This window comes from Alexandromys fortis, unplaced genomic scaffold, assembly GCF_014885135.2.
Source record: "Alexandromys fortis isolate MF-2015 unplaced genomic scaffold, M_Fortis_MF-2015_v1.1 scaffold_14, whole genome shotgun sequence".
Lineage (NCBI taxonomy): Eukaryota > Metazoa > Chordata > Mammalia > Rodentia > Cricetidae > Alexandromys > Alexandromys fortis.
Genome location: NW_026067910.1, coordinates 11236843 through 11264274, shown reverse-complemented (window position 1 = coordinate 11264274; position 27432 = coordinate 11236843). Strand labels below are relative to the sequence as shown.

The 27432-nt window shown below is 33.7% G+C and overlaps 1 protein-coding gene across 1 annotated transcript in view; it reads left to right on the top strand.

Moving 5' to 3' along the window:
• Positions 1 to 27432, top strand: part of Trdn (triadin) — a 285314-nt gene that overhangs the window by 230825 nt on the left and 27057 nt on the right. Inside the window, exons 23-27 of the mRNA XM_050137969.1 lie at positions 12988 to 13017; positions 15586 to 15615; positions 17801 to 17848; positions 18477 to 18524; positions 22371 to 22415. Coding sequence (XP_049993926.1) covers positions 12988 to 13017; positions 15586 to 15615; positions 17801 to 17848; positions 18477 to 18524; positions 22371 to 22415 — 201 coding nt within the window. The remainder of the gene's footprint in view (positions 1 to 12987; positions 13018 to 15585; positions 15616 to 17800; positions 17849 to 18476; positions 18525 to 22370; positions 22416 to 27432) is intronic.

The window sequence follows — 27432 nt, the reverse complement described above, 5'->3', positions numbered from 1 at the left end:
CATTTTACCCTATATTTTGATGCTGTCATCTAAAACAAAGGCAATAGCCATGCTATCAACTACTATTACCACATCATATTCAATATTTACTTCCGCAGTATATTTGTTTTAAGTTTATTGAATAAAGAGACCACGTAAAAAGTAAAATGTCTTTTATTTTACTGTATGACCTTGAGATCATTTTGAACTAGCAATATATAAACTATAGAAGGAACTATAAATGACATTTATGCTATTTTTATTCTAACATGTACGTCAGAAATCTTGACTGTAATTACCTGCTATTAACCTCTTCTTTCTTAACCCCACTCCATCCCACTGTACTTTTCCCAACATATGAGAGGAAACATATAACATTTCTCTTATTAGATCTGGCTTAAATTTAAAAAAGAATATTTTCACTGTTTAACATTTTATTAATTACAAGTAAAAAATCCTTAAATTTAACTCATGAACACAGTTCTGTTGGAAATGTTTAACACTGTGAAATGCTTAACATAAGGATATTTTTACATTTAAAACATTCTTTGCTTATAGTGGAAAAATAAAAAAGAAATAAGTATGAGTAACATTTAATAACATGTAATCAACCAACAAATGAATGAGAACATACAGCATGCTTAGTATCACTGCCATGTGCCATGTGCCATTGTGTGGATGAGTATAAAATTTGCAGACATGTGAGAAGATGGTATTTTCTTTCCAAAAGTTATAATCATGAATGATTCAACCTAGTTACAATATTATTGAAGAGTGTTCTAGAGTGCTAAATAGGGGAAACAAACTTACAGTATGTATCCATCAGTAAAATTCTCATGGTGATGGTGTATTTAAACCCTAATTTAGAAATACATAAGAACCTATGAGATAGGAAGTTTATTAAAACAATAGTGGAGACATTGTGGACTTTATGCTAGAAAGATATTAGCTTGTCTCTCTTTTCCACTTGTTTCCTTTTCTTTTTCTTGAAAGTTATCATAGTCACCTGTCAAGGCTGTTTTGTGCATGATAATTGCTGCTTGCTAACTGGGTTAGCTTCGGCATGTAGTAGCTGTATTTAGAAGGGATCCTAGAATCAAGGTTAAGCTTTTTGGGAGGCAAGAGGAGAGAATTAATATTTCCAAATGACTCCCAAAGGCAATGAGGTGGGTAGAAGATGGAAATAATGCAGCAATGAGATGAAGACATATAAAAATGATTTTTGAAATCCAGTACTGGGAATGAGGAGCAGAAACAAAATTGGCATTTTTGAGGACCTGAGTAAGGAGTAAGTGTATTGAGAGTTATGACAGTTCGTGGAACTATTTATAAGTTGAACCCAAATTCTTTATAATAATTTAAGTTCTACAAAATAAAAATAACCACGATTGATGTTTGATAAAGACAAGATATAATGATCTTAAGATATTTCAGATTAATTATTTATTCTTTAGCTAACGCTTTTATTGCAGAAGAGACACTATGACCATAGCAACTCTTATAAAAGAAAACATTTAATTTGAACTGGCTTACAATTCAGAGGTTTAGTTCATTGTCATCTTGGCAAGAAGTGTGGTGGCATGTAGCCAGACATGGTATTGTAGCGTAGCTGTGAGTTCTACATCTGGATCATCAGACAACAGGAAGAGGAAGAGAAAGTGTCACTGGCCAGGCTTGAGCATCTGAGACCACAAAGCCTAACCCCAGTGACACATTCCTTCAACAATGTCACACTTGCTTCAATAAGGCCACACCTCTAATAGTGCTAGACTCTGGCAATGAGGCATTCATATCTATGAGCTAATGGGGATCATTTTATTACTATTCATACAACTACAACTTTCAAAATGATTTACAACCATTGCACGTGTTCAACCTGGAAAGGTTGTTTAAAAATCATTAATTTTGGAAACTATTGAAAAAACACTAAAAATAATTTGTCATGCATTCCTCAAGAAATATGAATGGGATGTGTAGAGAACAACAATATTCTCCTTGCATTATGATGCTTCTGTCATTTTCAGGATATTTTCTAATCAGAGAATAGATGCATATGACTTTAGTACTTTGATTATTTCAAGGTTTCAAGCATGAGATGTCCCAGCAAGTGTTACTTATTCAAGTTGCAGACATGAAATAGATGAAGGTGTGACATCTGCATGGAGGGAGTCTATAGGCCCTGGAAAATGAGTCATAAAAGCTTTGAATCCTCATACTATAACCATACATTAAGCGGTTTGAAATAGAAGACAGGGGAACACAAAAGAACATTATTTTACAACAATGAGAATGGAGAGGGAAAGGCCTGGAAAGGATCACTTCTTGGAAACCTAAACAATGTGGACACAAAGCAGAAATTGCCTTAGCAGGAAACCAGGTAATAAATAGCTGCAGGGTCCCAATGTGAAATAGACATTTTCAAGATAGAGTCAAATGCCAACACTCAGAACCACTGTCTCTCTTAGAAAGGCAATAGGCAAGATGACAGGGGAAAAAATGACTAGTGTACTTAACAAATAAAGCTGTCATGCCATGACTTTTGAGAAGCTTTCAGAAGGGTGATGAGAGCAGAAACCTGACTGTTGTAGGAGCTAACAGGGAATCCATCCATTGTTACTGAAGACAGAGAAGGACAGCTCTGTTTCTTAAGTTTATAACGCAGGGAAAACAGTGAGAGTCCTGCACAGGGAACCTTTGAAATATTAATACTTGCATATTTTCTTTAGGAGAGGAAATTCCTGGAAGAGGGGAAGTAATAAGTCCACAGAGAACAATATTAATTAAAGGTAATGTTAGGGTCTATACGAGGAGTGAAGGGAAGTATTTTAATTAAGAGGAAGAAAAATTTCCCTTGAGCTTAGAGGACATAATGAAAGAATAGATTAACCTAGAAGAGTGCATATGAGGATTAAAATGGAGGAGGGTAAGAGAGTGTATGTGTGGTGCTCTTTTCTTCTAAAATGATTGTGATGGTTATCAACATGCTTATAGCAAAATCTAAGGTAATATCCTTTATTAACAAAGCCACATCTCTGGAGATCATCAGATAATATTTCCCAAACTTCCTTATTAATTAAAGCTGCCTTTCTTTGGAAAAGTTAAACTATGCCATAATAATTAAAAATAAAACAACTGTACAAGATGGCTAAATTTCTAATGCTACATGAACTGTAGATATGAATTATTTTATATTGTATGTTATATTTTATATTGTAGACTGATAGTGAAGGTAAATAGGATATGTATTTTATGAGATAATTTATGAACAGTTAATTGTTACATTTAGGAGAAAGCTGTAGTAATTGAAAACAATAAATGATTAAAAAGACATTCTGTATTCTGCATCTTATGAAGATCTTTCTAGTATTGGAATTTTCCTGACTTCAAATGACATGGGCAAATGTCAGTAAAGGATACATAATTTCAGTTATATAAGATGTGTCTTGGGATTATAAATACAGCATAACAATTTCTATGGCTATATTTAGGTACTCACCAAATCCACACACTGAAAAACGAGTTATCTGTGTGACATATCAGGATGTAGAATCTTTAGTGGTATATGATGTTAGTGTCCTCACAAAGAGATCCCAGAGACTTTTCCTGCCCATTTTGTCATCTGAGTACACACTGCAAAGACTTTGTTTATGAACCAGAAAACCATCATCAGATATTTAATGTACCAGTTAAAATGAACACCTTAAACTGGGACTTATTTCCCAGTCTTGAAATGGAGTAAATACAATTCTGTTGTTTGTGGTGTTTTTACAACAGCCAAAACATATCAATTTGTTGTTAATAACAACACAATATATACTTAAATTTTGTCAAGAGATTTTTTTTTGGTCAAGAGATTTTTAACTTAAGTATTATTAACTTAATACTTGCGTATTCACTTAGGTATTATTACCAAAACAAAACAGAGGAATTAAAATATATATGCAAATTATGTTGATTTGGGATAAGCATTTATAATTTATACACATATCAACATATTATGTGTCTCTAATGTATGTATATTTATATATATATATGTATATACAATATATGTATACTCAATTGTTTTCTTGAAATACACTTTAGTAGTTTATAGACTATGAGAATCAAAATAGGATTTTTTTTTCACTAAGGGCTTTGCCAAAATAAGGAGCACCTATATATTTATTAAGAAAATAATATTCATATGAAAACTCTATAATCACATATACAAGTTCTCTATGTAGCTCACCTTCCTTAAAAATCAAACAAAGCATTTGTTGCATTTTCCTTCCCTTTTGTCTTTATTTCTGTGAATGACTCAGAAGTCACCATCAGTTTCAGTGGTTTAAACTTTGCTGAGTCCCTTCCCCTTCTCTTTCTTTTTGAACTTACATTCATGTAGGAACTACATTCTCCATTGTCCAAAATATCCCTCAATTTTTTTTCACTCATTCTCTTTCTTGATTATGCCTCTGACTCTTGTCTTCTTTTTCTGAGCAAACATATGAAACCATTAACTAATCATTCTTATTTTATTGTTTAAAATTCTACCACCAGTCTGCCATAGTTTCCTTTGTAACATGGTATCAGCCATGAGCAAGATACTGGGTGACTATCTTCTACACCTGCTGCATCACATCTCCTCAAATATGCTTCCTCCCATACTTCCATACAACACACACACACACACAGGGAGAGAGAGAGAGAGAGAGAGAGAGAGAGAGAGAGAGAGAGAGAGAGAGAGAGAGAGAGAGAGAGAGAGAGGAAGAGAGAGAAATGTGATTACATAAAAAGACAATAACAATCAAAAGATTAGCACAATAAAACACAAAAAATGCATGGACAATGACCACATTATGTAAACACACACACACACACACACACACAAAACGCTTGCTAGTTGTTCAGGAACAATATCCAAAGCAGTTGATATAAAAAAGGGGGGCTTGGTTGGGGGAGGGGGAGGGAAAGGGGAGGCGGCGGTGGGGAAGAGACAGAAATGTTTAATAAATAAATTAATTAATTAAAAAAAAAATCCCCAAACACGAATAATTAAATTTTTGCTTATTTCTCAAGATTGTTTTTTATTGACAATATTCCCCCCCCCCTTTTTTTGGCTTTAGGTCTTTGTGTATGGTTGAGGTTTTCTGGGCTTTCCCCAATGCAGTTTGTTTTCTTTGTTGGTATTCTACTTGTTTATTTCACATTTTGGCAGTAACTTTGGTGAGACTTTGCCAGTGAAGTTTCTGTCCTTACTAGAAGAAACAATCTCATAGTAAAGTTCCTGACCCTCTGGTACTTTCGATCTTGCTTCTCCCTCTACTGCTAGGTTCCCTGCATCTTTAGTATGGGAGGGTTTATTTATTTGTTTCTTTGTTTCTTTATTTATTTATTTATTTATTTATTTATTTATTTATTTATTTATTTATTTTTGTGGTTGTATTTACTGGGGCTGGTCTCCACAACTCTGCATATTGATTGGTTGTGGTTTTCTGTTGTGTTTTCTATCTGTTCCGAAGAGTAGTTTCCTTAAAGAAAGCTGAAGTATACACTTATTTGTTCCCACAGATAATAAGGACAGATGTTTATAGATTGTTGGTAGGGATTATGCTGGTTTAGTAAATTATTGCTTGCTAATTGCTCTCCAATTCCAGGGCCACACTAGCACACATTTTTTACTTTGATTCCCAGTACCAGGAACAACATCCCTCATGCTGAAAAGTATTAAGTCCAATTAGAGTCAATCGTTACCTCTAAAGTAGTATACCATTACTCCATCCCTAGGGTTATCATGCCATGCTGGTAATTGATGTGGTTCATGGATCTCATAGCTGGATAGGACAGTGTTTTGTCTCTCTCCTTTGGAAGTTTTGCATGGCTCCTTCTGTTACTATGAAAACTAGTCCTCAGGGAGGAGTGTTCAAGTCAGTTCTAGTTCAAGAGCCTCTGGAACTCTTTCTGCAGTGCATGGTGTTTTCAGCTTTGGCAAATTTATTTTCCACCTCTGTGGCGTGGCAGAGCTAAGGGCATCAGAATTCGGCAGTATATTTTGAGAGTCTCTTAGACAGCTTTGACCAACAACTCCAAGAAGGTCTTGAAAACATGAGTAATTATTAGCAGCAAAAATCCCAGGGTACGCAAGATCTAGCTACTGATGGAAAACAGTGTGGCAAGCCCCCAAAAGATTTCAGCACTGCTAAGCATCAAATCTGACCTAGGAAATAGGAACAGGCAATACTACACATCCACAGCGGTCCAGTCAGCACCGTGTACCCAAGGCTTCTGCACTTTTTCTTACATGAAATGGGAAGGATCAAATGCAGTTAAGAAAAATATGGTTACGTGTAAATCATATTTTTAATTTGTTCATTCTAATGGCATAAGTGATTTAGAAATAGAACAGATACCAATGAATTAAGGAAATCTCATTCTTCATAAACATGCTATTGCACTGTTACTTTGAGACATTGGAAGATTTTTATAGATCATTGATAGGGTAGAAAGAAAAAGATTGTAGACATTATGGTCCTATAATAAGTCTATGGAGGGGAATACTAAGAAAAATCTAAGATAACCCTTAGAACTCTATGTTGGAACAGGTTGTAGGGATCAATGTCATATAGCCTGATCTTAATTTACAAAAGAAATGAGAGATCAAGGAAATTTGGAGTGTTTAATCATACACATTTCAAATGTTCACTACGGGTGAAGTGACAGGCTAGGCATAAAACAGATACAAAAGCTCTGTCCTTAAGTGTTATAATCTGAAGGACATGCAGGCAGGAAAGTTTTTCAGGAAGGTAGGAAAAGAATACTGTGACAGATCTTGGTATCTCAGCCTGGATACGCTGGCTAAAATTACAAGACATTCTTAATTCTCCACAGAGCTTGGGAAGAGAGAAAGGAGGAAGGACTGAGTGAGTAACCTTGAGGGACATTAGTATTTAGGGAATGGACAGAGAAGAAGTAGACCATAAAAGAACTTTAAAGATGTAGGGAAGAAAAAAAAAAGCAAAGGCAGAGTGTCTTAAAAGTTAGAGATATTAATTAATTTTGAATCGTGGAGGAAATAATTTTAAAGTCATAACTGTAGCAGAAACCGACTGCAGGATAGTCACTGCACAGCGCCCATTGGTATGCATAAAATGGAGTCATTGATAATCTTCAGAGCAAGTTATTGGAGCTGACGGAGATGAAATAGAATTACCAGACTTTGACACACCCCTTTAAAATGAAGAAAAGACTAAAGAAAAATGTACTTTTCTATACACTTAAAGATATTCTTACAAAATTTCTGACTCAAGGAAGACAAAGAGTAGATTTCCTTCGGAAACACGGTGGAAGTGGGCAGACAGAAGAGAGCTGGTTCACATGGTTCTCAATGCAAACAGAAATAAACACGGTTCTTTTCAACTTTATAAAGTTAGAGTTTCATTAAAATGTCACTTTTAATTGTAAAATGTTTACTTAGCCCAAATTCCCTCAGCACACTTTATGGTTCAGCTAGGATCATAAGCTACTAACTTCATAATGCAAAGAATGGAGTGTTCTACAGTATGAGTAAGCTGAATTGAAATTTTGCAATTCAAAGAATTCCTTATTTAGAATCCTAGTTTTAATTACTAGTAAACAACATATTTTTAAGGTTAAGTATATTTCATGAAAGCTCTTATAATATATCAAATAGACTGTCTAGGATACCAGGTAGTCATAAAGAAACAAATTGATTTTCATTTTAAGTAAATGTTTCCCAAAATTATTATAATATGGTTTATCTTTTAATAGACGTTGTCCAGTTGAACACATTGTGAGGACTGATATCCTATAACTCTTTATCTAAGTGATTTAGGTAGGCACTCGAAGAATATAATTTCTATAATAATTTAATTTGTAAAGCATGTTGATAATATCTATTAGAATGAAAAAGACTGGAGCAATAATCAAAATGAGTTACAACTAAAAATCCTGAAGATACAAGTACAATTAATTCAAATTGAAATTTTAATTATTATGTAATATTAGTTTATGAGATTTTTAAAAGGTCAACTGCTTAACACAATTCACTAAAATTCATTTTTCCCATTTTCAACTCAGTTTGAAAGCTAATTAAGTATGGTGTGTTGGAGCTCTTTCAGTGTGGTAAAATTAAACATAGCTGGCTTTGTAACTTGCCATTTAAAAAGTTAGTGGCTGGTTGTTCTGTACTGAAAGAAAAACACAGCTTTGTAGACACACCACTTGCCAAAAAATCATTTCTATTCCAAAGGTTTCCGATTCCGGACCAACTTGTGCGTTAATGAGAGACATTGCAAATTTTAGGAGAATTAAATTTCGTGTCATTAGATTTTTATATATCTGGATCAATTGGAAATAAAACTGTCTTCTCTTTATGTTCTCATCTACCTTACATTTTCAAATGATTTGCATGATATCTGGAGTAGATACTCTTTTGTTAAGCTCTTTGAAAATAATAATGTACAGCATAAAATTTCAATGAAATCTTTTCTCTAAGTGACTGAGACTAAACTCATACATAAGGATTTTGTTTCTGTAGATAAATTAGTGTGAGAGGCTGATGTTGTTAGAATCGTAGAATTCTTAGAAAGGACTAAGAGTTGACAGTGCTTGCTATGGATTTAGGTGAGTCTATGAGTAACTGTAGTGTCATACCAATGCTAAGCCTTGCTGGAGATGCAGATGAGAACATGAGTAACTATGGCATCATACCAATGCTAAGCCTTGTTGGGGATGTAGTTGAGAATGTGAGAAACTATGGTGTTAGACCAATGCTAAGCCTTCTTGGGGATGTAGATACATCTATGAGTAAATAGGGTATTATACCAATGCTAAGCCTTGCTGGGCATGTAGATGAGAATGTAACTATGGTGTTATAACAATGCTAATCTTTGTCTGTACTTTGATAAATGGTTTGGGTACCTTTGGTTAATTGGTACTTTATGAACTTCCTCTAATTTATTATATTTAATCCTTGTTTAAATAAATTATATGCTACTAATTATTTTTAGATCATCTCCAGTTCATTGAAGAGTAAATCACAGGATAGAAAGTGTTCACACAACTGATTTGAGGCAAAAGATTAGGTCATATCTGAGACTGTGCAAACAGTAGGGTGCATAATGACTAGAATATTTCATAGGCGTTCACTGTAGGACAGTACAGTCTCAAGACATTAAACTAAGTGACAGGAATCTAGACAATGTGGCACAATGCCTATGTTGTGAAAAATGAAAGACATATCAGTTACAGGCTTTGGATAACAAATTTTCTACTGGTATCTTACACTGTCCTCTCCAATATTACTGCTGTCAGAAACAGAGGACCCATGCATCACATTTTCAGTTGTTATCTACCCCAAAATATTTTTATCTACTATCACAGGAAGTGAAAATTCTTTTAAAAATTCAGTTTTAATTTTTATAGTATACATATATGCATATACATATATTCCTAAATATAACCCGTTCAGCCCCATGTGATTACATAAAAATCACACTTCAGAACTAACCATTTGGCACTGGACCACAGCTAGTGAAAACAAGAGGCTGTGAATGTGAAAAGAAAAAAGGAAAGGTAAATGGCAATATTTGGAAGAAGGAAACGAAGGGGAGAAATTTGATTAAATTGTAACCTCAAAAATAAAAACATAGAGTAATTCAGTTCTAAGTTAGTTATGGTGGTGCGTGCCTTGAATCCCAGCAGTTGGGAAGCAGACGCAGGTAAAAGAATCTCTGTGAGTTCAAGATCAGCCTGGGCCACCTCACTATTCTCGTAAAGCTGACTGGGTGTACAGTGCCCTGCATGAGTTTGCTCCTATAGAGTATGTCTTGAGTTGTATCTTTGATTACCCTTGAGATGTAAGTGCCACAATCTCACCCTTACATCTAACAGAAAAGACAGTCACTATCATTTGTCCATTCTAGCTCCAAATTTTTTATGAGTATAGAATCTTGAGTAAGTACAGAAACCAGGAGGGCAAAAGGAACTAGGGTAGGAATAGAACAAGCTGTGGCAAAAGGAAAGTAGGACCCGGGTGCTGTGAAGGCAGAAGTGATAAAAGCTGGATGGTACCTTATCTAGCAAGGGGAGAGGAAAAGAGGACTCGTAAAGAACACCAAGGATCCATGGATAATTGGAAAAATACATAGAGGGACATTCTATTTTAACACACACACACATATATATGTGTGTGTGTGTGTGTGTGTGTGTGTGTGTACATGTTTATATATTAAAATAATTTAAGTTAGGCTACTTGAGGTGATAATGTTCCACACAAGAGCAATAAACGATTTAGCAAAATCTCAGGTGGTAAACACGAGAAACCTCATTTGAGTTTGGTCAAGGGAGTTCAAGAGACTTCCTAAACAATAGAAGCTATTGCCATTGTCCTTGGTTGATTTCTGGACTTGAAAGGAAAATACTGTTGATGGAGACTGAACCCATTTCAAATACAATGCTTGGATAAATTGAACTGGAACTTACATGTACTAGTTCTGGTAACACCCAAAGGTCCGAAAACAACTGACAAGAAAAAAAAAAAAAGAAATTAAAATTCCTCCTCAGCTGTAAAACTGTCAAAACACAATAGCAATTCCCAAACTTCCTTTCAAATATATTACTATTGCTGGAGAACTACTGCCTTACAGATTTTTCTCCAGTAAATGTTTTACATATTTCATTTACATTATTGCCTAAACATTAACTTTATCTAATGTATCCACTTAGACTATACATATACATTTGTGTTTGTGTGTGTAATAATCATAAAAAGATAACCTTTTTTTTTCATCTGTGACTTCTCTTATATTTTTTTAGATTTAGACTCAATCAATGTTATCTTAACTGAATATGTGAGTTTATCAAATCAGGGCTATAAATGGCATATGTGATACTACAATTTACTGGTGAGATTTCTTCATCAGGGCATCCTTGTTCTCTTTCAATGTGCTCAGACCAGTCATTAATAACAAATTACAAATGTGCAGCCATATACGTCTATCAAGACATAGTATATCAAGACCCAGCACATATGCTGTTAAAACCTCTTTGGTATAACTGTTTGCAATCTAAGTGGTCCTCAGAATCGTATGAGAAAGCTCCTCAATGACAAATTTTGGGGCACATCTCAAAAGTTTCTTATGATTCATGCAGTGGTGGCACACATCTTTAACCACAGCACTCAGGAGGCAGAGGCAGGCAGTTCGAGGCCAGCCTGGTCTACAAAGCAAGTTTTTAGACAGCCAGAGTTGTTACACAGAGATCCCTGTCTTGAAACACCAACCAACCAAACAAACAAAAAAAAAAGGTTTATTATGGAGTAGATGTCAGATGTGGGGTGAGGACTGTTTCCTAGACAATGAGGTTGCTCTGGGAACTGTAGTTGGAATTCCTTACAATTGGACACAGACCTGATAAGGCTTCTCAATGAACACACAAACACTTGACGAAACCTGGACGATTCACAAACAGGTGTTTTTATTTTATAGACCAAAATAATTGATTGCAATCTAATCTTAAATTTCTTACTATGTACTATAAAATTTTTAAGATTCCACTCATTTTATATTAAGCCATTATCTCTTACTTAATGTTAATTAACTTATTTAATGATACTTTATATAAGATTCCTCAAGCAATTCTGCCAGAGAAAAATCTCCACATGTTTTATTTGCATAAAAGGATATTATAGTCAGGAATTTTATGAGTCTGTAATTGTGCTATAACTGTCTAAATCATCTTAAAATTTAGTATTATAATCCCCCAATTTTGGAGATAACCAACTTGTTTTCTTTCTTTAAATCAAGTAAAAGTAATCATTCAAATTATGAGTATGGTAAATAAATTCCTGAACATTTGTTTTCTACTTGTACATGGAACTTTCCCTTTTTTACTTTAAATTCAAATTTTAAACAATTCAATAAAAAAAATGAGCCTTGGGCACTGTAGAATAACTTCTGTGTTTATCATTTTGAAGCTGATTAGAAAGTCTGAGATCAATATGGAGCATAAAATTGCTTCATTAATAATTTAACATATTCCTCCAAAATATGTTTTATTAAAACTATAGATGTGTGGAACATAATCACCTAAAACATGAGGTTCAGACTACCCAACTTTCTACAGAAGATTGTAAATCCCAGCACTATCTGCTCAGGCTGGGAAAAATGTGTCTGTACTCAGTCAGAGCTTCCAATTCAGTAGATAATATTAATAATTCTAATAAAATTATAAAATCTTTCAATTATTCGTCTAGCACAATGATGAGCTAAAATTGATAGGTGTCAAAATTAAATGTGTGTACTTAAGTTTATAGACAAAGTTATGCTGCACAAGAATTGGTGAGCATCCTAACTTTACCAATGAATGCAATCACACTAAAATTCTGTAATTAAAATGAATCACCATTAGCATCTTTATCATGAGCAATAAATAAAAATGTTATACATGTTCAGTAAAGAGGAGTAGCTGAAATCTATATTTGGTTTTTATTTTTAAATACATCTAAATTCTATGATATCGAATGATAACAATTCAATAAGCATTTCATGACTGACATCTTTAATTTCTTTCAATGTTTCACAGGCAAAGATGCGAAGCCCATACCACCACGTATGTTATGTGCATGCTTAATGAATGAATAAATTAGCAGAAAACCACAGATATTAGATGCAAGTTTTTTTTACAGATTCATCTTTGCCCATTTCAAATATTCAAGTGAAAGCTTGTTGCTTCACAGTTTTGTCTATACATTGTGCATAGACTCCAACTATATATACTATGCTGAAATTTTCCTTTTGCTTTATTTTTGATTCACTGGAAATATAGCCATCCTTGACACTGTCACTAAGAGTTTTAGTTGGTGTTTACATTTTTTTGTTAAAAAAAATTGTTTTGTTTGGAAAGGAATGTCCTTTGCCTGTTTCTTATTAAAATATAATTGATACTATAAAATAGAAATGCATGTGTACAAAAGAGATCAATTATATTGATTATCATAATTTAATTTTTTAGAGCTGCAAGTGAAAAAGGAAGAGAAGTCAGGTATGTATTTGAATGTACAAATTCATACATGTATCCCATATTTATAATGAATAGCATATCTCTTTGAAATGTTATGGGAAGCTACATTCTCATACATAAAGTAAAATTCTGGTCAATTGTGGTTTCTGTATAATCCTTCCCTCCTGACCCGTTTTCCTTCCACCACTTCTCAGTCATTCAAGCAATTGCCACCCCACACAAATAAATAAGTAATTAAATAAGTAATCATTTAAATAAAAATAATAAAACAGCAGGCCTTTATAGAAAGATTGCTATGCTACTGATTTTTAAAGAGAACCTATACTTCTGACATTGTTGCAGTCCTGAGGTATCCATTTATACCTCATAAATGTACCTTGAAAATTACAAATATGTAATATTTATTCATTGAAGGAAAAAATAAAACAACAAAGCTTTTTCTAAATTCATCTAAGATATCAACTTCTAAAAAAACATGGTATGTATATATAAACACTACAAGAAGTTTCTATGGTTCAAACAAAGCAATTGGCCCCTGTCTTGACTCTTGCCAATCCACATCTCTAAATTTCACGAACACAGATCCCTGTCAGGTAAATTTGTCATCATACTTCTCTTTCCACCCTCCTGACTTAGACAGTCAATTCTGTAACAGGAAGTATGCAGCAGAAACGTTTTCAAAAGAACTCACAGCATACAACTGTGAAAATTGTTAAAATTTGGATTCATGGCTGATGAATATATTAGTGCTGTAGAATAGAGCTCAATAAAACTGATGACTTCATAATATATGTTTATTCCTTCAGCTACCGGAGGCTACAAATCCAAAATCAATGAGTTGGCTGAGCCACGTCTTTTTTTGAAACCCACAAAGAATCCATCCTTGCCTTTCTTGACTGCTAACGCTTACCAGCATTCTAGCTGTGCCTTTCTTGCGCACAGACTACTCTTACTTTCTGTCTCCATGGTTACATGGCCATCTTTTCCATGAGCATGTTTTGTTTTAGTGAGTTTTCTCTTAAGAACTCCAGTCACAGTGGATGAGGTACCTACCTCCACCTCTTTTGTTACATCCTAAGTAGTTACATCTGCAAGAAGCATATTTCCAATAGGCTATTATTCTGAGATCCTGCAGATAAGGACTTGGACATACTTTTTGGAGTAAATACTGTATTCCATTCAAATCTGTACTTTATCCTGCCAAAATTTATGTCTTTCCTATGTGCAAAATACACTGATACCATACCTACATTGTCTAATATTAATTACTACAACATCTACTACTAATCCCATGTGTTAAACACCTAACAATTCCAGATATTGATGCCATTTCTAGGTGATCTACATCAGCTTTGGGTGGAATAATGTGATGAAAATATTCTCTACCTGTGAGTCCATAGTGAATGATCTGATTACAAACAAAGCGGTGAGACAGCCATTAGGTGCACATTCTTATTCCAAGGGGAAAGTTTAAAAGTAAAAATAAGGATGTTATAAGTAAACAAGTTCTCAATCCTGGATAATTTCAAGTCTTCAGAATATTCTCTCTGTTTCTGTTCAGTCTTCTGAACTTGATGGGGTGGTAGATGTATATTAGGCCATGATTGATCTCATTCTCTTTCCTTCTTAACTTCTTCAGAACAGTCTTTAGTGTCTGTTCCATGTAAATAGTAATCTCTTCAAGTGAATCCAGGCTCTTTTCATGCATTTCACAAATTTTCCAATATCTCCCCACTGTGTTATTCACAGTCTACACCCATATTTGCATTTGTGATAGCAATATTTCACATATCAATACAATCTATGAGTTTCTATGAAAGGAATAATGTACTCCAAGCTGTTTCTTAAAACAACATGTGTGTTCCACCACAACTGTACAGGATGAATGACACTCCTTTTCCAAGCTTAACCAAAATGTCTTCCTTAGCTCATCTAAGTTTTGGTGGTTACAATTAATTCATATATTCCCTAAGATTTAAATTCATCATCACTTCAATCTCTGCTTCCATTGTCACATGTCCATCCTCTCCCTCTCTGCCTCTTATGAGGAGCCACCCAATCCTAACAAGGTGTCATCTCATCTTAAATCATTACACCTGTACTAACCCAATTTCCAAATAAAGTCACTTTGCAGGTATTGATGCTGAGGACTCAACCTATTTGGGAGGCATACATTCAAGCCATAATAGTATATGTCTAAATTCCCAAATTAAACAGATATCAATTAGATTCATTTCAGACAACCTCTTCTAATTTTGTGGTTGAAATGATTTATCTAATATTAGTTTAGAACTACTTTTTACAAGCAGTTTGAAACCAAGAAGACAGTTTAGGTTTAAATAAACTTTCAACTACCTGTTCACCTGAGACATACTTTTAAAAAACACCATAATGACAGACAAGTAGATAGTGGGAGTCTATCTACTGTGTTCAATAATCATTCCTTAACAATGCACCAAAGATCTGGAATAATAATTAGCAAAATTCTTCACTGTCTATGGAGATAAACACAACATATTTTTAATGATAAATTTGTGCTTTAGTTTATTCCATTAAAGTCAATTTTTTTGTTTTTTTTTCTCCTTTCAGAGCCACAAATTCAAAAGGAAGCAAAACCAGGTAACAATATTGTTAATAGTATGAGAAGTCATACCTCCCACATGCTAAAACTGAAATTTTCACTGACTACCAACAGAATTTCCACAGTCTCTCAGTTACTTGTGATTTCCCCCTTTCTATTGTCTAATAATATTTCATAATACTCTAGTAAAATTCAGATTTCTATTTTGTGAGATATGGCTAGAATATGGCTTTATATCAGTGATTCTCAACCTTCCTAATGCCATAACCCATTAATACAGTTCTTCATGTTGCAGTGACTCCAACATAAAATTATTTTATTGCTACTTAATAATTGTAATGTATTACTGCTATTCATCATCATGTAAATGTATGATATGCAAATATCTGATATGTGACCCCACCCAAAGGGGTCAATGACCCACTGGTTGAGGACCACTACCTTTTTTAATTGTTTATATTTAGCCATGTATTTTTCTCTGCTCCCCTACCTTCCCAGCCCTCCCCTTATGCCTTCTCCCATGATCCCCATGCTCCCAATTTTCTCAGGAGATCTTGTTTATTTCTATTTATCATGTAGATTAGATTTATGTATGTCTCTCTTAGGGTCATCTTTGTTGTCTCACTAATTTTTACTTAACTTAGAAATGACTCCAAGATTTAGAATGTATTCTTCTGAGTGTTTTGATATCAGGTGTGATCATATCTGTTTTTTGTCTTTATTTATATCAATTATTACTAGAGTCACAAACACAAAGTCATGGGATCTTTGGGAATGAGGAGAGCAATGGCTAGTACTCAAGAGGACACCTATGAAGTACAAATGGACACTCCACTCTTACTTTATTCATTAGGGAAGCACACAGCACAGCAAGTGCTATCCTTATGCAATAGTTTTGGAGATGGTTCAAAAGGCCAAATTCATACAAGTAGCTTTTCAGTATTTTCAAGCTAACAAATGTTGGAGCTAAAATTCTGCACCCTGTCTCATTTTTTACAACTCCCCTGAGTAATTTTCTTAAGAAACCATCCCAGACTAACTGTATCATTTTATTAACAGCTGAGGTTGACCTGAAAAACAAGATGACCTCGTTTAGTTTATACTGTCAGGATTAAATCCTTGTTTGGTACCAACTGGTTGCTGACCTGAGGCAAGTTTGTGAAAGCCCTCAAGCTCTATGGAAGCCATCCTTTATTATGAGAAATGATGTAGCAAAATCTTTATTTATCAACTAATCTAAGAATCTAAATCTAGCTTCATGTACAGTGTAGCCATCCCCCTCCACTCCTCATGAGAATTTATGCAGCAGCTATAAATCATAACTTGTATCTGGAGGCTCTTGTAAATAATATTATGGGTGCATACATCAGACATAAATGTCTATATACCTTTTTATGATTTTTCTCATGTCTTTTGCTTATTAGAGGTGAGCACATTTTACCAGAAAGTGTGTTAATTTTAAAATTACAAGTAATTCTTTACATTGGTTGTGTGTGTGTATGTGTGTGTGTGTGTGTGTGTGTGTGTGTGTGTGTGGTGTGCATATACTCATGCCAAGGTGTGGAAATTGAGATCAGAGGCTAACTTCTGGAAATAGGCTTATTTTTTCTACATTGTGAGTTTTGGGGAGGAAGTTTAAGTCATCAACAAGGTTTGGTGGCAAGTCCAAACCTGATGAACCAATACATAACTGTTGAAACACATCACTGGTACAGCATTAAAAATTAAGAGACTTTTAAAGCTAGTTATACTTAATACCACTTAAAACTTAATATTAGTTGTTTTAAAACATTGTATTTGTCAGATAATTTATTAAAATTTTATTCTTTCAGCTCCACCTGACAAAGCTCAAACACACAGTATGTATATCTGCTTCTTCTGTAATGCTCTTATATAATCTTTTTAAAGAGCATTTTCCATTTCCAGAACTGTAAACTTTAATCTATGCTTCTACATTTATACTTTGAAAAAGCCTGTGATTTGAAAATTACAGGTGTTATGTAAAGAAAAGGTTTTGTATGCATGTACTGTTTTTCTCAAAACAAATCCTTCAGCATTTTGATATGAAATGGGATAGCCCAGAAGTTTCAAAATAATTCTCCTTATTGGAATAATTGCTATTTTCAATTTTAAAAGCCATTGGCCCAAGTCATACAGAATATTCGTTGTGTGCCATACTAGAAAACTTTAAAATGTCTGACATATCATTTTTATGACTTTCAGAACAGGGCAATTCCAAACCAGAGCAAGTCGTTCCTCATGCTACACCAGGTATTTCCCAAACTGTGGCATCCAATGTCTCCCACTGTTCTATCTATATCAAAAGGAAGAGTCAGATCCAAAGCCACTTGTAGTAACACATGCCTTAAGCAATCAGCTTCTAGAGAGCATTTCTTAGTCATCCTTCAAACATAGGCTGAACAGAGAGTGTAACAGTAGGGTTCAAGTAGGCAGCCTGCTTCCCCTGCCCAACAGACCTGGGCTTACTGCAAACAGAATCCCACTCAGCCCCCAGATAAATGGACCCCGCATGGGGACTTACCTTTTCCAACTTGTCTTTTCCAACAAGACAGTCTTCCAAATGTTGTCCTTTAATCCTGGACAATACAGTCTTCTAAGCATTGTCCTTTAGGGAAAGGTTAATATGCACAGGATCAGAGACAAATTAAGTTTGCCAAAATTCACCAAGAGAGTTACTGGGCAGATAGACCTCTTCCGGGACATTCTCCTTGTGGTTTCATTCAATCTAAAAGAACTTGTAATTAGCTGTTTCATTGAAAATCTAACTTTTTTAATTTTTTATCTAAACAAACACAAACTATGAAGGCTGGAATACTTGATTGAGTTTTACTGCTATGTTGGAAACTTCTGTTTGTATTAATCCTTTTTCTTACCACAGAACAAAAAGTTCTCAAGCAGGTAAAAGCTATCACAGCAGAGAAGACAGGTAAAGAAATTCCTTTATAATCTTTTCTAGATCAGTTTTGTGCACATAGATATGCACAAGTATGCATTAAGCATGTACAATTTTTAATTAAAAATTAATTAAAATGTAATCGCATTATTTCCTCTATCCCTGCGCTTCCTCCTACCTCTGCTGTGCCCCTTACCTTTCATATCCATGGTCTATTTTCCTTTATTATTGTTTCACACAAACATATGTATGCATAAATTGATAAATACAACCTGCTTACTTTATTAAATGTTGCTTATTTAGGGCTGATAGCTTGATATGGGATAGCCAATAGGAGGCTCATCACTGAGAGAGACTAATTCTCCTTTCAGAGTTTATTAGTCGCCAATAGTTCTAACTTTAGGGTGGAAACCCCATTGATTCCCTCCCTTACATGTTAGCATGTCTTTTGGTTTTGTCATTTTTCAGTTCTTGTAAGTCTAAATTATCGTGGGTGAGTCATGTATACATTTAAAGCCATAAATTGTAAAATTATGAGTTATTGTGGATAATTTCTAAATAATTTTCATTGGAGGTAGTAGAAACTAAAGTGATTTTTTAGAGTGTAATTGGCAAAATTATATATAATTTCTTAGGAGATCAATTTAAAATATTAAACATCATGTATTCTGATTTGATCTTTCATCTTATTGTCAAATCACATTTTCTCAAATCTTAAAATTGCAGAAATCTAGATAAGCGAGATAACCAACAAGTAAACATTCTTGGTATACAAGTGAGATGTCCTAAACTTAATTCACAAATCCCATAAAATGAGAGAATTGGCTTCCAAAGTTGTTCTCTGATCTTCACAATGGAGACATCTGAACATCTGATCTCTATCTATCATCTTTCAATCATCTGTCTATCTATCTATCTATCCATCCATCTATCTATCATCTATCTATCTTTATTTCTATTTCTCAGTTTTTATGTATATGTGTGTGTGAAAGAGTCTATGTGTGCATATGCAAGTGAGATACACACAGAGTAAGAATAAGCACAAACAACAATACAATTTTAAAATAAATTAAAATCACAGAATTTGAAGCTTTGTCTGCTTATAAATTAGCTCATATGATTCTGTTCATTCCTCAAAGAGTTGTGTGTTTATGTTTATTTAAAGATTTGCCTTAAGATCAGTAGAACACACCTCCATCATTTCATGGGTAGGAAAAAGGATTCACACTCTTCAATTTTGGAGACTTTCCCAAGAAGACAAAGGAAACTTTTGAGTCTTGCTCTAAGCTGATGTCTTGACCCTCTTACCCTCTTTCTTTGACTCTTAGATGAAATCTCATCTCTTTGATTATTCAGTGATCCACATTTTATTGCGCTTAATTTTTCTAACACAAACAATCTATGAAGCATTCTTTTTTTTTGAACTGAGATAATAAGATTAAAATATTTTGTGAAATAAAATAGTATTCAAGGGAAAATAACTCATACAAATTATAGGCTATCCCAAGACAACTTCACTTTATTAAATATGACCATTTTTCTCTTTCTTCATCCATTGAGTTAATTTTTAACACCAATAAATGTTCCTTTAATCTTCATAGTGCCATATTGAGACATCCTTCAAGCCTGGAGTACCTCAGCCCATTGTTGATATTTAAAGATATAAAAAACTATCTTGGCATATTTGTATTCCAAATACAGAGATTGTTGTAAATTTATGTGCATTTCATATCTTTAGTCAGCTTTTCACTAAGCAATATGCATAATTATATTTGTTATTTTAACATAATAGTGCTCAGGAAAAAAAAGCAGGCTTGCTTTAAGCTGAGAAAATAATCTGAGCCAAGAACAAATACATATGGGTATGAATGAAATATTTTTCTATTTTTTCTGTGGCTAGTACTCATCAGTGTGCTGTCTATTTTGCCTTGTCCTCCAAAGTGAAGCCCTTAATCATCAAATAAAATAGCCTACTAACTTCAATTTTAACAATTTGCTCATTTTTATTTGTTTTTAGTATAGACTATAACTAAATTTCTACATGTGATAAATTGATGTTATTTCATGGCTTTGATTTAACTCCTTGTGGTTCAATATTAATTAATGATTCATGATATTTGTGTGGAAGAAATGTCTGGAAGGTCTATAAGTATTATTAATATTAAAAAGGTAAGTCCATACAGGTAATTAAATACCAACAACAAAAAGTAGGTAGCAAATCATGTAAATTTACATAGTTTATAGCAAGGGGAAATTAAATGAGTAATTATGCTATTAACAATACTTAGTATTAAATTTTATTTTCAAGCTACCTTACAGATTTGGTATTTAGAAAACCAAAAATTTATAAACATTTGCCACTTATCTACTCAGATGGTAAAACTGTAAAATTTCCTTGAGTTGAACTGCAAAGATCATTTCCTTATACATAGATTTTAATGATGAATTCTTCAAGAAATGCTGATGGATTCAGGAGGTTGTGAACATTAAAAAAAAACCCTTGTTCACAGAAGTGAAATAAGTCTAATAATGTGTCAAAATTATCATTCTGCTTCTGCAGGGAGATATCTTTGTAGAACACAATCTGTTTAACCACTGAGTAAAAATTAAATGATAAGATCTAAAGACAACTGTGAACAAGAAGAAAGGATGTCATATTGGTGGTTCAGGAGATGGAGTGTAGATTTACGGAGCCTAATTAGAATGCAAATTTACACTTGACAAAAAGGTACACTAACACTTGACAGGTATTTCAGATGGGTGTGTGTGTTTTTGTGTGTGTGTGTATCTATGCTATAATTGTTATTTTATTTAACTTTTGTAATGTTCTCATTTTATTTTATATTGGAATGTTGGTGTCTACTTGTTATTTTGTACAAGTTTATAGCATTTACCATTCAGGTAAATACAGTTAATGGAACTCTATTCTGGAGAGATTTCAAGTTTAGTTCACAATTTATTCTCAGGTGGTTTCACTTCTCACATATTTCTATTTACTTCAATGGCTGGTATGTGATGTTGAAGAAAAATATCAGTAGTTAAAGAGAATTTCTAAGGGAAAGAGCAAAGGAAAGGAAAGACAGACACATACTGGGACCACCCCAATACAGCTCTGGAGGTCATTAGTGTGTCCCGCTCTAGTTTTTGCTCAGTTTCCAAATAAACCCACTTCCCTTTAAAATACCACCATGTGGGACTTTAAAACACTGCGTTTGGTGGGAAAGAGATAGTTTTTAAAAATAATTGTTTCTTGGGATATTTTGAGAGGGCTTAGAAAGGTGTTTGTTGCTCACCAATTTGGTTTCCATTTGCCACATCCTGGAACCGGTTGGGTTTAAGCATTGATGCTTCTGGCTGGATCTGGAGGGTAGGTGATGTGTAGGGTATGAATTGTGGTACACTGTAGGGTAAGGCATACCTATCATGAATTTTAAGTAAGACGAGAGTCAATGTCCAGAATTAAATTGTTTCTGACATGGGAAGAAGGAAACTTGGAGGCAGCAATGTCAGAGGAGGAGGAAAAGACTGCCCTTTGCCACAAGACAGGGACACCTTCACTAACAAAGCAGCTTCTTCAAATTGTTTTATTTGACATGTTGCATCTCTTTCCTTTTTAAGTCACAGGACAACAAGAGACTGAACACCTGGCACTGCCCTTAGGTGTTGGGAGAGCACATTTTCAGGGTCACTTGACAATGAATCTAACCCTGTTTATAATATATTCTTTGGTAATAGACTCTCTGTGTTACAAGTTGCAGAGAAATGGCTTTAGGAATATGCTTCCTGTGCAAGTGAGGGTCGTCTGCCAAGATGAAATGTGTCACACTCCCTGCTCCAAAAATATTCACATCTCCTGTGATTCTTCATTTTCCCCTCTAGAAAAAGCCGAACCTCAAGAAAAAGATCGTCAGTCTATGACAACAGGTATTCTTGGCCTTTTTGGCTTCCATGCTGTCTTTGTTCATCATGTTCATTAAATGTGAGCACTAAAAAAAAAAAAAAAAAAAAAAAAAAAGAAGGCACTTTTCGTTTTATTTATCAGTACTGTTTAGCTTTGTGTTTTGTACTATAATCTGTCTTCTCTGACACTAGCTGTGGTTTCAGAGGTAATAAAAAAGATTGTCAAAGCATGCTGCATAATACAGAGAAGCTAGCAAACTGAATTTGCTTTCATGACTTACAAATTCTTTCCATAATATTAGCTATTTAGCAAGATTGCTATTACTGCCATTTATCATACTCATTGTTTGGTATGCCTTTATATGGCTTAAAAATATTATTGAAAATTACACTTGTTAAATTTGACTGATTGTGAACTTCAGCAAAAATATTTTCTTGAAATATATTTATTAAAATCTGTAACAATTAGCTCTACAAATTTTATAATATTACTAAGTTTCATGATATGAGGTTCTTTGTATGGCTTATGTACTGTAACAAAGTGTTCTAACCGAAAAAAAAAATAATCTTTTGTCTTCTTTTCTTTATATATTCAATCACAATTCAAAACTATGCCAAATTATAATGAAATATTTGTTTTTGAATGAAGAAAGCTTATATTTAAGACTGAATAATAAATTAATTAATAATTCCAGAAGGCATACTTCATTGGATAAAGAGGAAATGTACTTATAAAGTGTAGATTTTCATGTACTATACAAATGTATATTTTCCTGAATTTTATATCACTTTTCAATCACATTCTTGTGAATTCAAATTATTAATTGAATATTTATGCATTCCCAGAAAGGACAGTGGAAACATTATTCTGTGGCAATAATAAGTAGGTAGACATTCAGATTATTTTAAATGCCTATTGTCTTATCCAATAAAAGTTAAAATTTTGCAGATGAAGAGAAAACTAAGAAGTTCAGCACTCCCAAATTTTATAGCTGATCTATTAAAACATTTTAGAAAATATTTTAAAGACTTATGAAATATTACTCTTTTACTTACTTTAATATATACTTAATTTATCCCATTTATAAAAGTAAAATAGAAAGTATAGTTAACATTATATATATATATGTGCATATATAATAGAAAATTCTCACTCATGCTTTTTTCTGTTTAGATAAGCCTAAATCATCTTCAAGTAAGTATATCATTTAGAACAGAAGGATATGGGTGTGTGAGCTGGCTCATGGAGTAGTACTACTTGTTATACATTCCTGGTGACATGAATTCAATCCCCTGGACCCAATTAAAGGTAGACAGAATAAAAATTGAGTCCACAATTTTGACCGCTGACCTCCATCCTTGTGTTATATAGCACATATTCAAACACTCAGCCACAAACACATGCACACACACACAAAAGCATGGTCACATACTAATAATGCACAGTTTTTTTTTTGGTTTTTCGAGACAGGGTTACTGTATGGTTTTGGAGCCTGTCCTGGAACTAGCTCTTGTAGACCAGGCTGGCCTCGAACTCACAGAGATCCGCCTGCCTCTGCCTCCCCAGTGCTGGGATTAAAGGTGTGCGCCACCACTGCCCGGCTTATAATGCACAGTTTTTAAAAAGAACATTCTGTTATGAAACTTTATTTTACAGTGTGTATAACTGGTAAGTTAAATTTCAAAAACAGGTTTATTAATATAAAACTATTATATTATTTATATAACAAACTTATCAACAAAAGATACATGGTGTTTTCTATTTATTAACACCAGAGCATGTGAGTCTATGGTTATACCTACTGAACTATATTAGAACATATCAGGAATGCCTAAAATGCTTTCCTTCACTGTGCCCCTGTATCATATTTTTCATGAATGCTACAAGTAGATAAAACAAATAGTTGTGGAACTGAAGAGAGGTTTCAGCAGTTAATAATGCTGAATGTTCTTCCAGAGAACCCAGGTTCTAGATCCGCACCCACATGATGGATCACAACCATCTTTAAGTCCAGTTCCTGGGAGTCCAATACCCTATTCTGGACTCCAAGGACACCTTGCATGTACTCAGTGCATACATGCAAGCAAAACAAATAAAAATATAAAATAAAAGTAAACAAATCTCTATAAACCCACAAGTAGTTTCATCTCTCTTTTATCTACTTCTGTTTAATTGTTGGGGTTTATTCAATTAGCGCAATGTGAAGATTCATTCAATGTTAATGTGAAAGTCACAATGTGAGTCAGGATAATTCATAATTCGATATTTCTAATATATTCCTCAATTATCTTCAACTAATATTGTATCCTTTTATTTCAATTTTAAATGTTTGAAACATTGATTTCAGTAATTAAAAATTATGCTTTGATGTTTCAGATAATAATAAAATGTCATTATAAACAAAAACAATGATTAAAAACCCAAGTTTTATTTATGAAAAATAACGTAAATTGTATAAAAATTAACTAGAGGTTGATCATTATTTTTTAAAAAGGTTTATTCATTCGGAAACACATACATATATACATTAAAATATGATTTCATCCATTCTAATCAATTCTGATTAAATTCATTCTCCCTCACAACTTCTTTCTTTTCCTCAAACTCTTCTTCCTTCTCTTTCTTCTCTTCACTCTTTTTTTTACTTTTTTATTGAAAATGGATTTATTTTCATATAATTTATGCTAATTACAGTTTCTGCTTTCCTAACTCTTCCAAGATCTTCCCAACCTCTCCACCCATCCAAATCCTTTCTTTTCATTAGAGAAAAAAACAGATATCTAAATAAAATAAAATGAAACAAAGAAGAAATAGCACAAAACAAAGAAACAACAGGTAAAATAGAGTCAAAGCAAAAGGACAAAAAACATGCATACTCAGTGATACAAACTTTTGTGTCTCTGACAGAAATCTTATACAAACAAAATCAAAACCATTATATATTAGCAAAATAACTGTAATATTAAAAAGAAAACGTAGTCAAAGCATTAGGAGACACAAAAACTAACTAGCCAACCAACCAAATAAACAATCAGACATCTCCAAAAGTAATATTGAGTTCATTTTGTATTGGCCATCTACTGATGGCCTAACCCTATGGCTGGTTTGTATATTCAGTGAGAATTCCTTGAAAAAAGTAATTTTTCATTTGTAAGTGGTTATTGATTGGACGTAGCTTCTAGGCTAGGGGTGGGAGCTTCTTTTTACTTTCCTCTCAGCACTGGAACCCATCTGACTCAGACCTGTGCATAACCTGAGGATGCTATCACAGTCTCTTGAGTTCATATGTGCATCAGTCCGGTTGTGTTTATAAGATCTTTTTTCTTTTCATGCCCTTCATTTCCTCTGGCATATATATATATATATATATATATATATATATATATACACATATATATATATATATATATATATATACACACACACACATGTTGCAAGGTCTCTTACTATGCACACTATCCAGTTGAGAGTCTGTGTATTGTACCAGGTACTTCAGGAGGAAGCATCTCTAATAATAGCTCAGCATGAAAATGCCCTAAGGTATTGCAGAATGTCATTAGGAGTCATTGTGTTGCTATGATCTCTCAGGAGAACAGTAGTATTTGGTTTTCCCATAGGCCCATGGCCTTTCTAGTCTCAGATTCTTAGAAACCGCAGCAGCATGGCCATAATTTCCATTTTATGGAGTGGATCTTTAATTTAATCAGATAGTGTTTGGGTACTCCCAAAATTGATGTGCCATCATTGCACCAGAGAATTTAAAGTATATTGCCATTGTAGATCAAAGGGTTGATAACTGGGTTGGTATTTAGTTTGCTTTATTAGTAGCATGAAACATACCTTCCAGTACCATAGACACTAATAACTAGACATGAAGCCTAGAGGTATGCACTAGTTTGACTTCTCCATGTTCAATGAGTTATATAGGCATTGTCTTTTTCAATAGAGAGCAGCCAATAGCCTTGGTGATACAGGATTGTTTGGGTTTTCCCTGTGGCATCTTTTGGACAACAAATCAACTAGAGGACACAGAGTTTCATTTGGCGAGAAAGATGTTGAATTAGCGCTTTGTGTCCACCATTATGAAACAATTACATTTAGATTTCTTTCATATATATTTATCCTTAAAGAAGCTTCGATATGACTTCTCAAATTCTCAAATGATCCTTAGTTTTAGCTATGCCTACTTATAATTCATCGATTACTTGTTCTTACCTCGCCTCAGTTTTATTCTTCTTCTGTTCCAGGTTCCCTGCCACCACCTCTCTAAATTATATTCTATTTGCTTTTTCATAAAATTCTTCCCTCTGCCTTAATCCCATACTCAATATGTGACCTCTGTGGATTTATGGATTGTAGCTTATTATTTTATGACTAAACAGCTAATATCCATATATAAGAGAATACATATCATAGTTGTCTTTTGGAGTCTAGATTACCTCCCTCAGAATTTGTTCTAGCTCTATTCACTTACCTGAATATATGATGTTTTTAAAGGCTTAGTAATATTCTGTTGTGTATAGGTACCATTTTGTCATTATGTATCTACCTTTTGAGAACATATCAGCTTTTTTAAATTTCTGGCTTTTATTAATGAAGTGACAATGAACATGGATGTGAAAGTGTCTCTGTAGTAGAATGTAGGTCCTTTCGGTGTAGCTGGATTTCATTGTATATTTAGTCCCAGGTTTATGAGTAACTGCCACATTAATTTTCATAGTGAAGGTACAGATTTACACCTACTAACAGTGGATGAGTTCTCACTTTACTCCACATCCGCACCAGCATGAGCTACCATTCACTTTTTTTGATTTTGTCCACCTTCATTGTGTTCCATAAGTTTGGGTACTTTGCGTTATCATCTTCACTCACTTCTACAGTCTTTAGTTTCCTTCTTAATTTCTGTCTTGAGCAATTTTTCATTCAGTAGTGAATTGCTTTATTTTCATGAGTATGTAAACTTCATGTATTGTTGTTGATAGCCAGCTCTGATCCATAGAACTCAGATAGAATGTAATCTGTCATATCAATTTTCTTGTA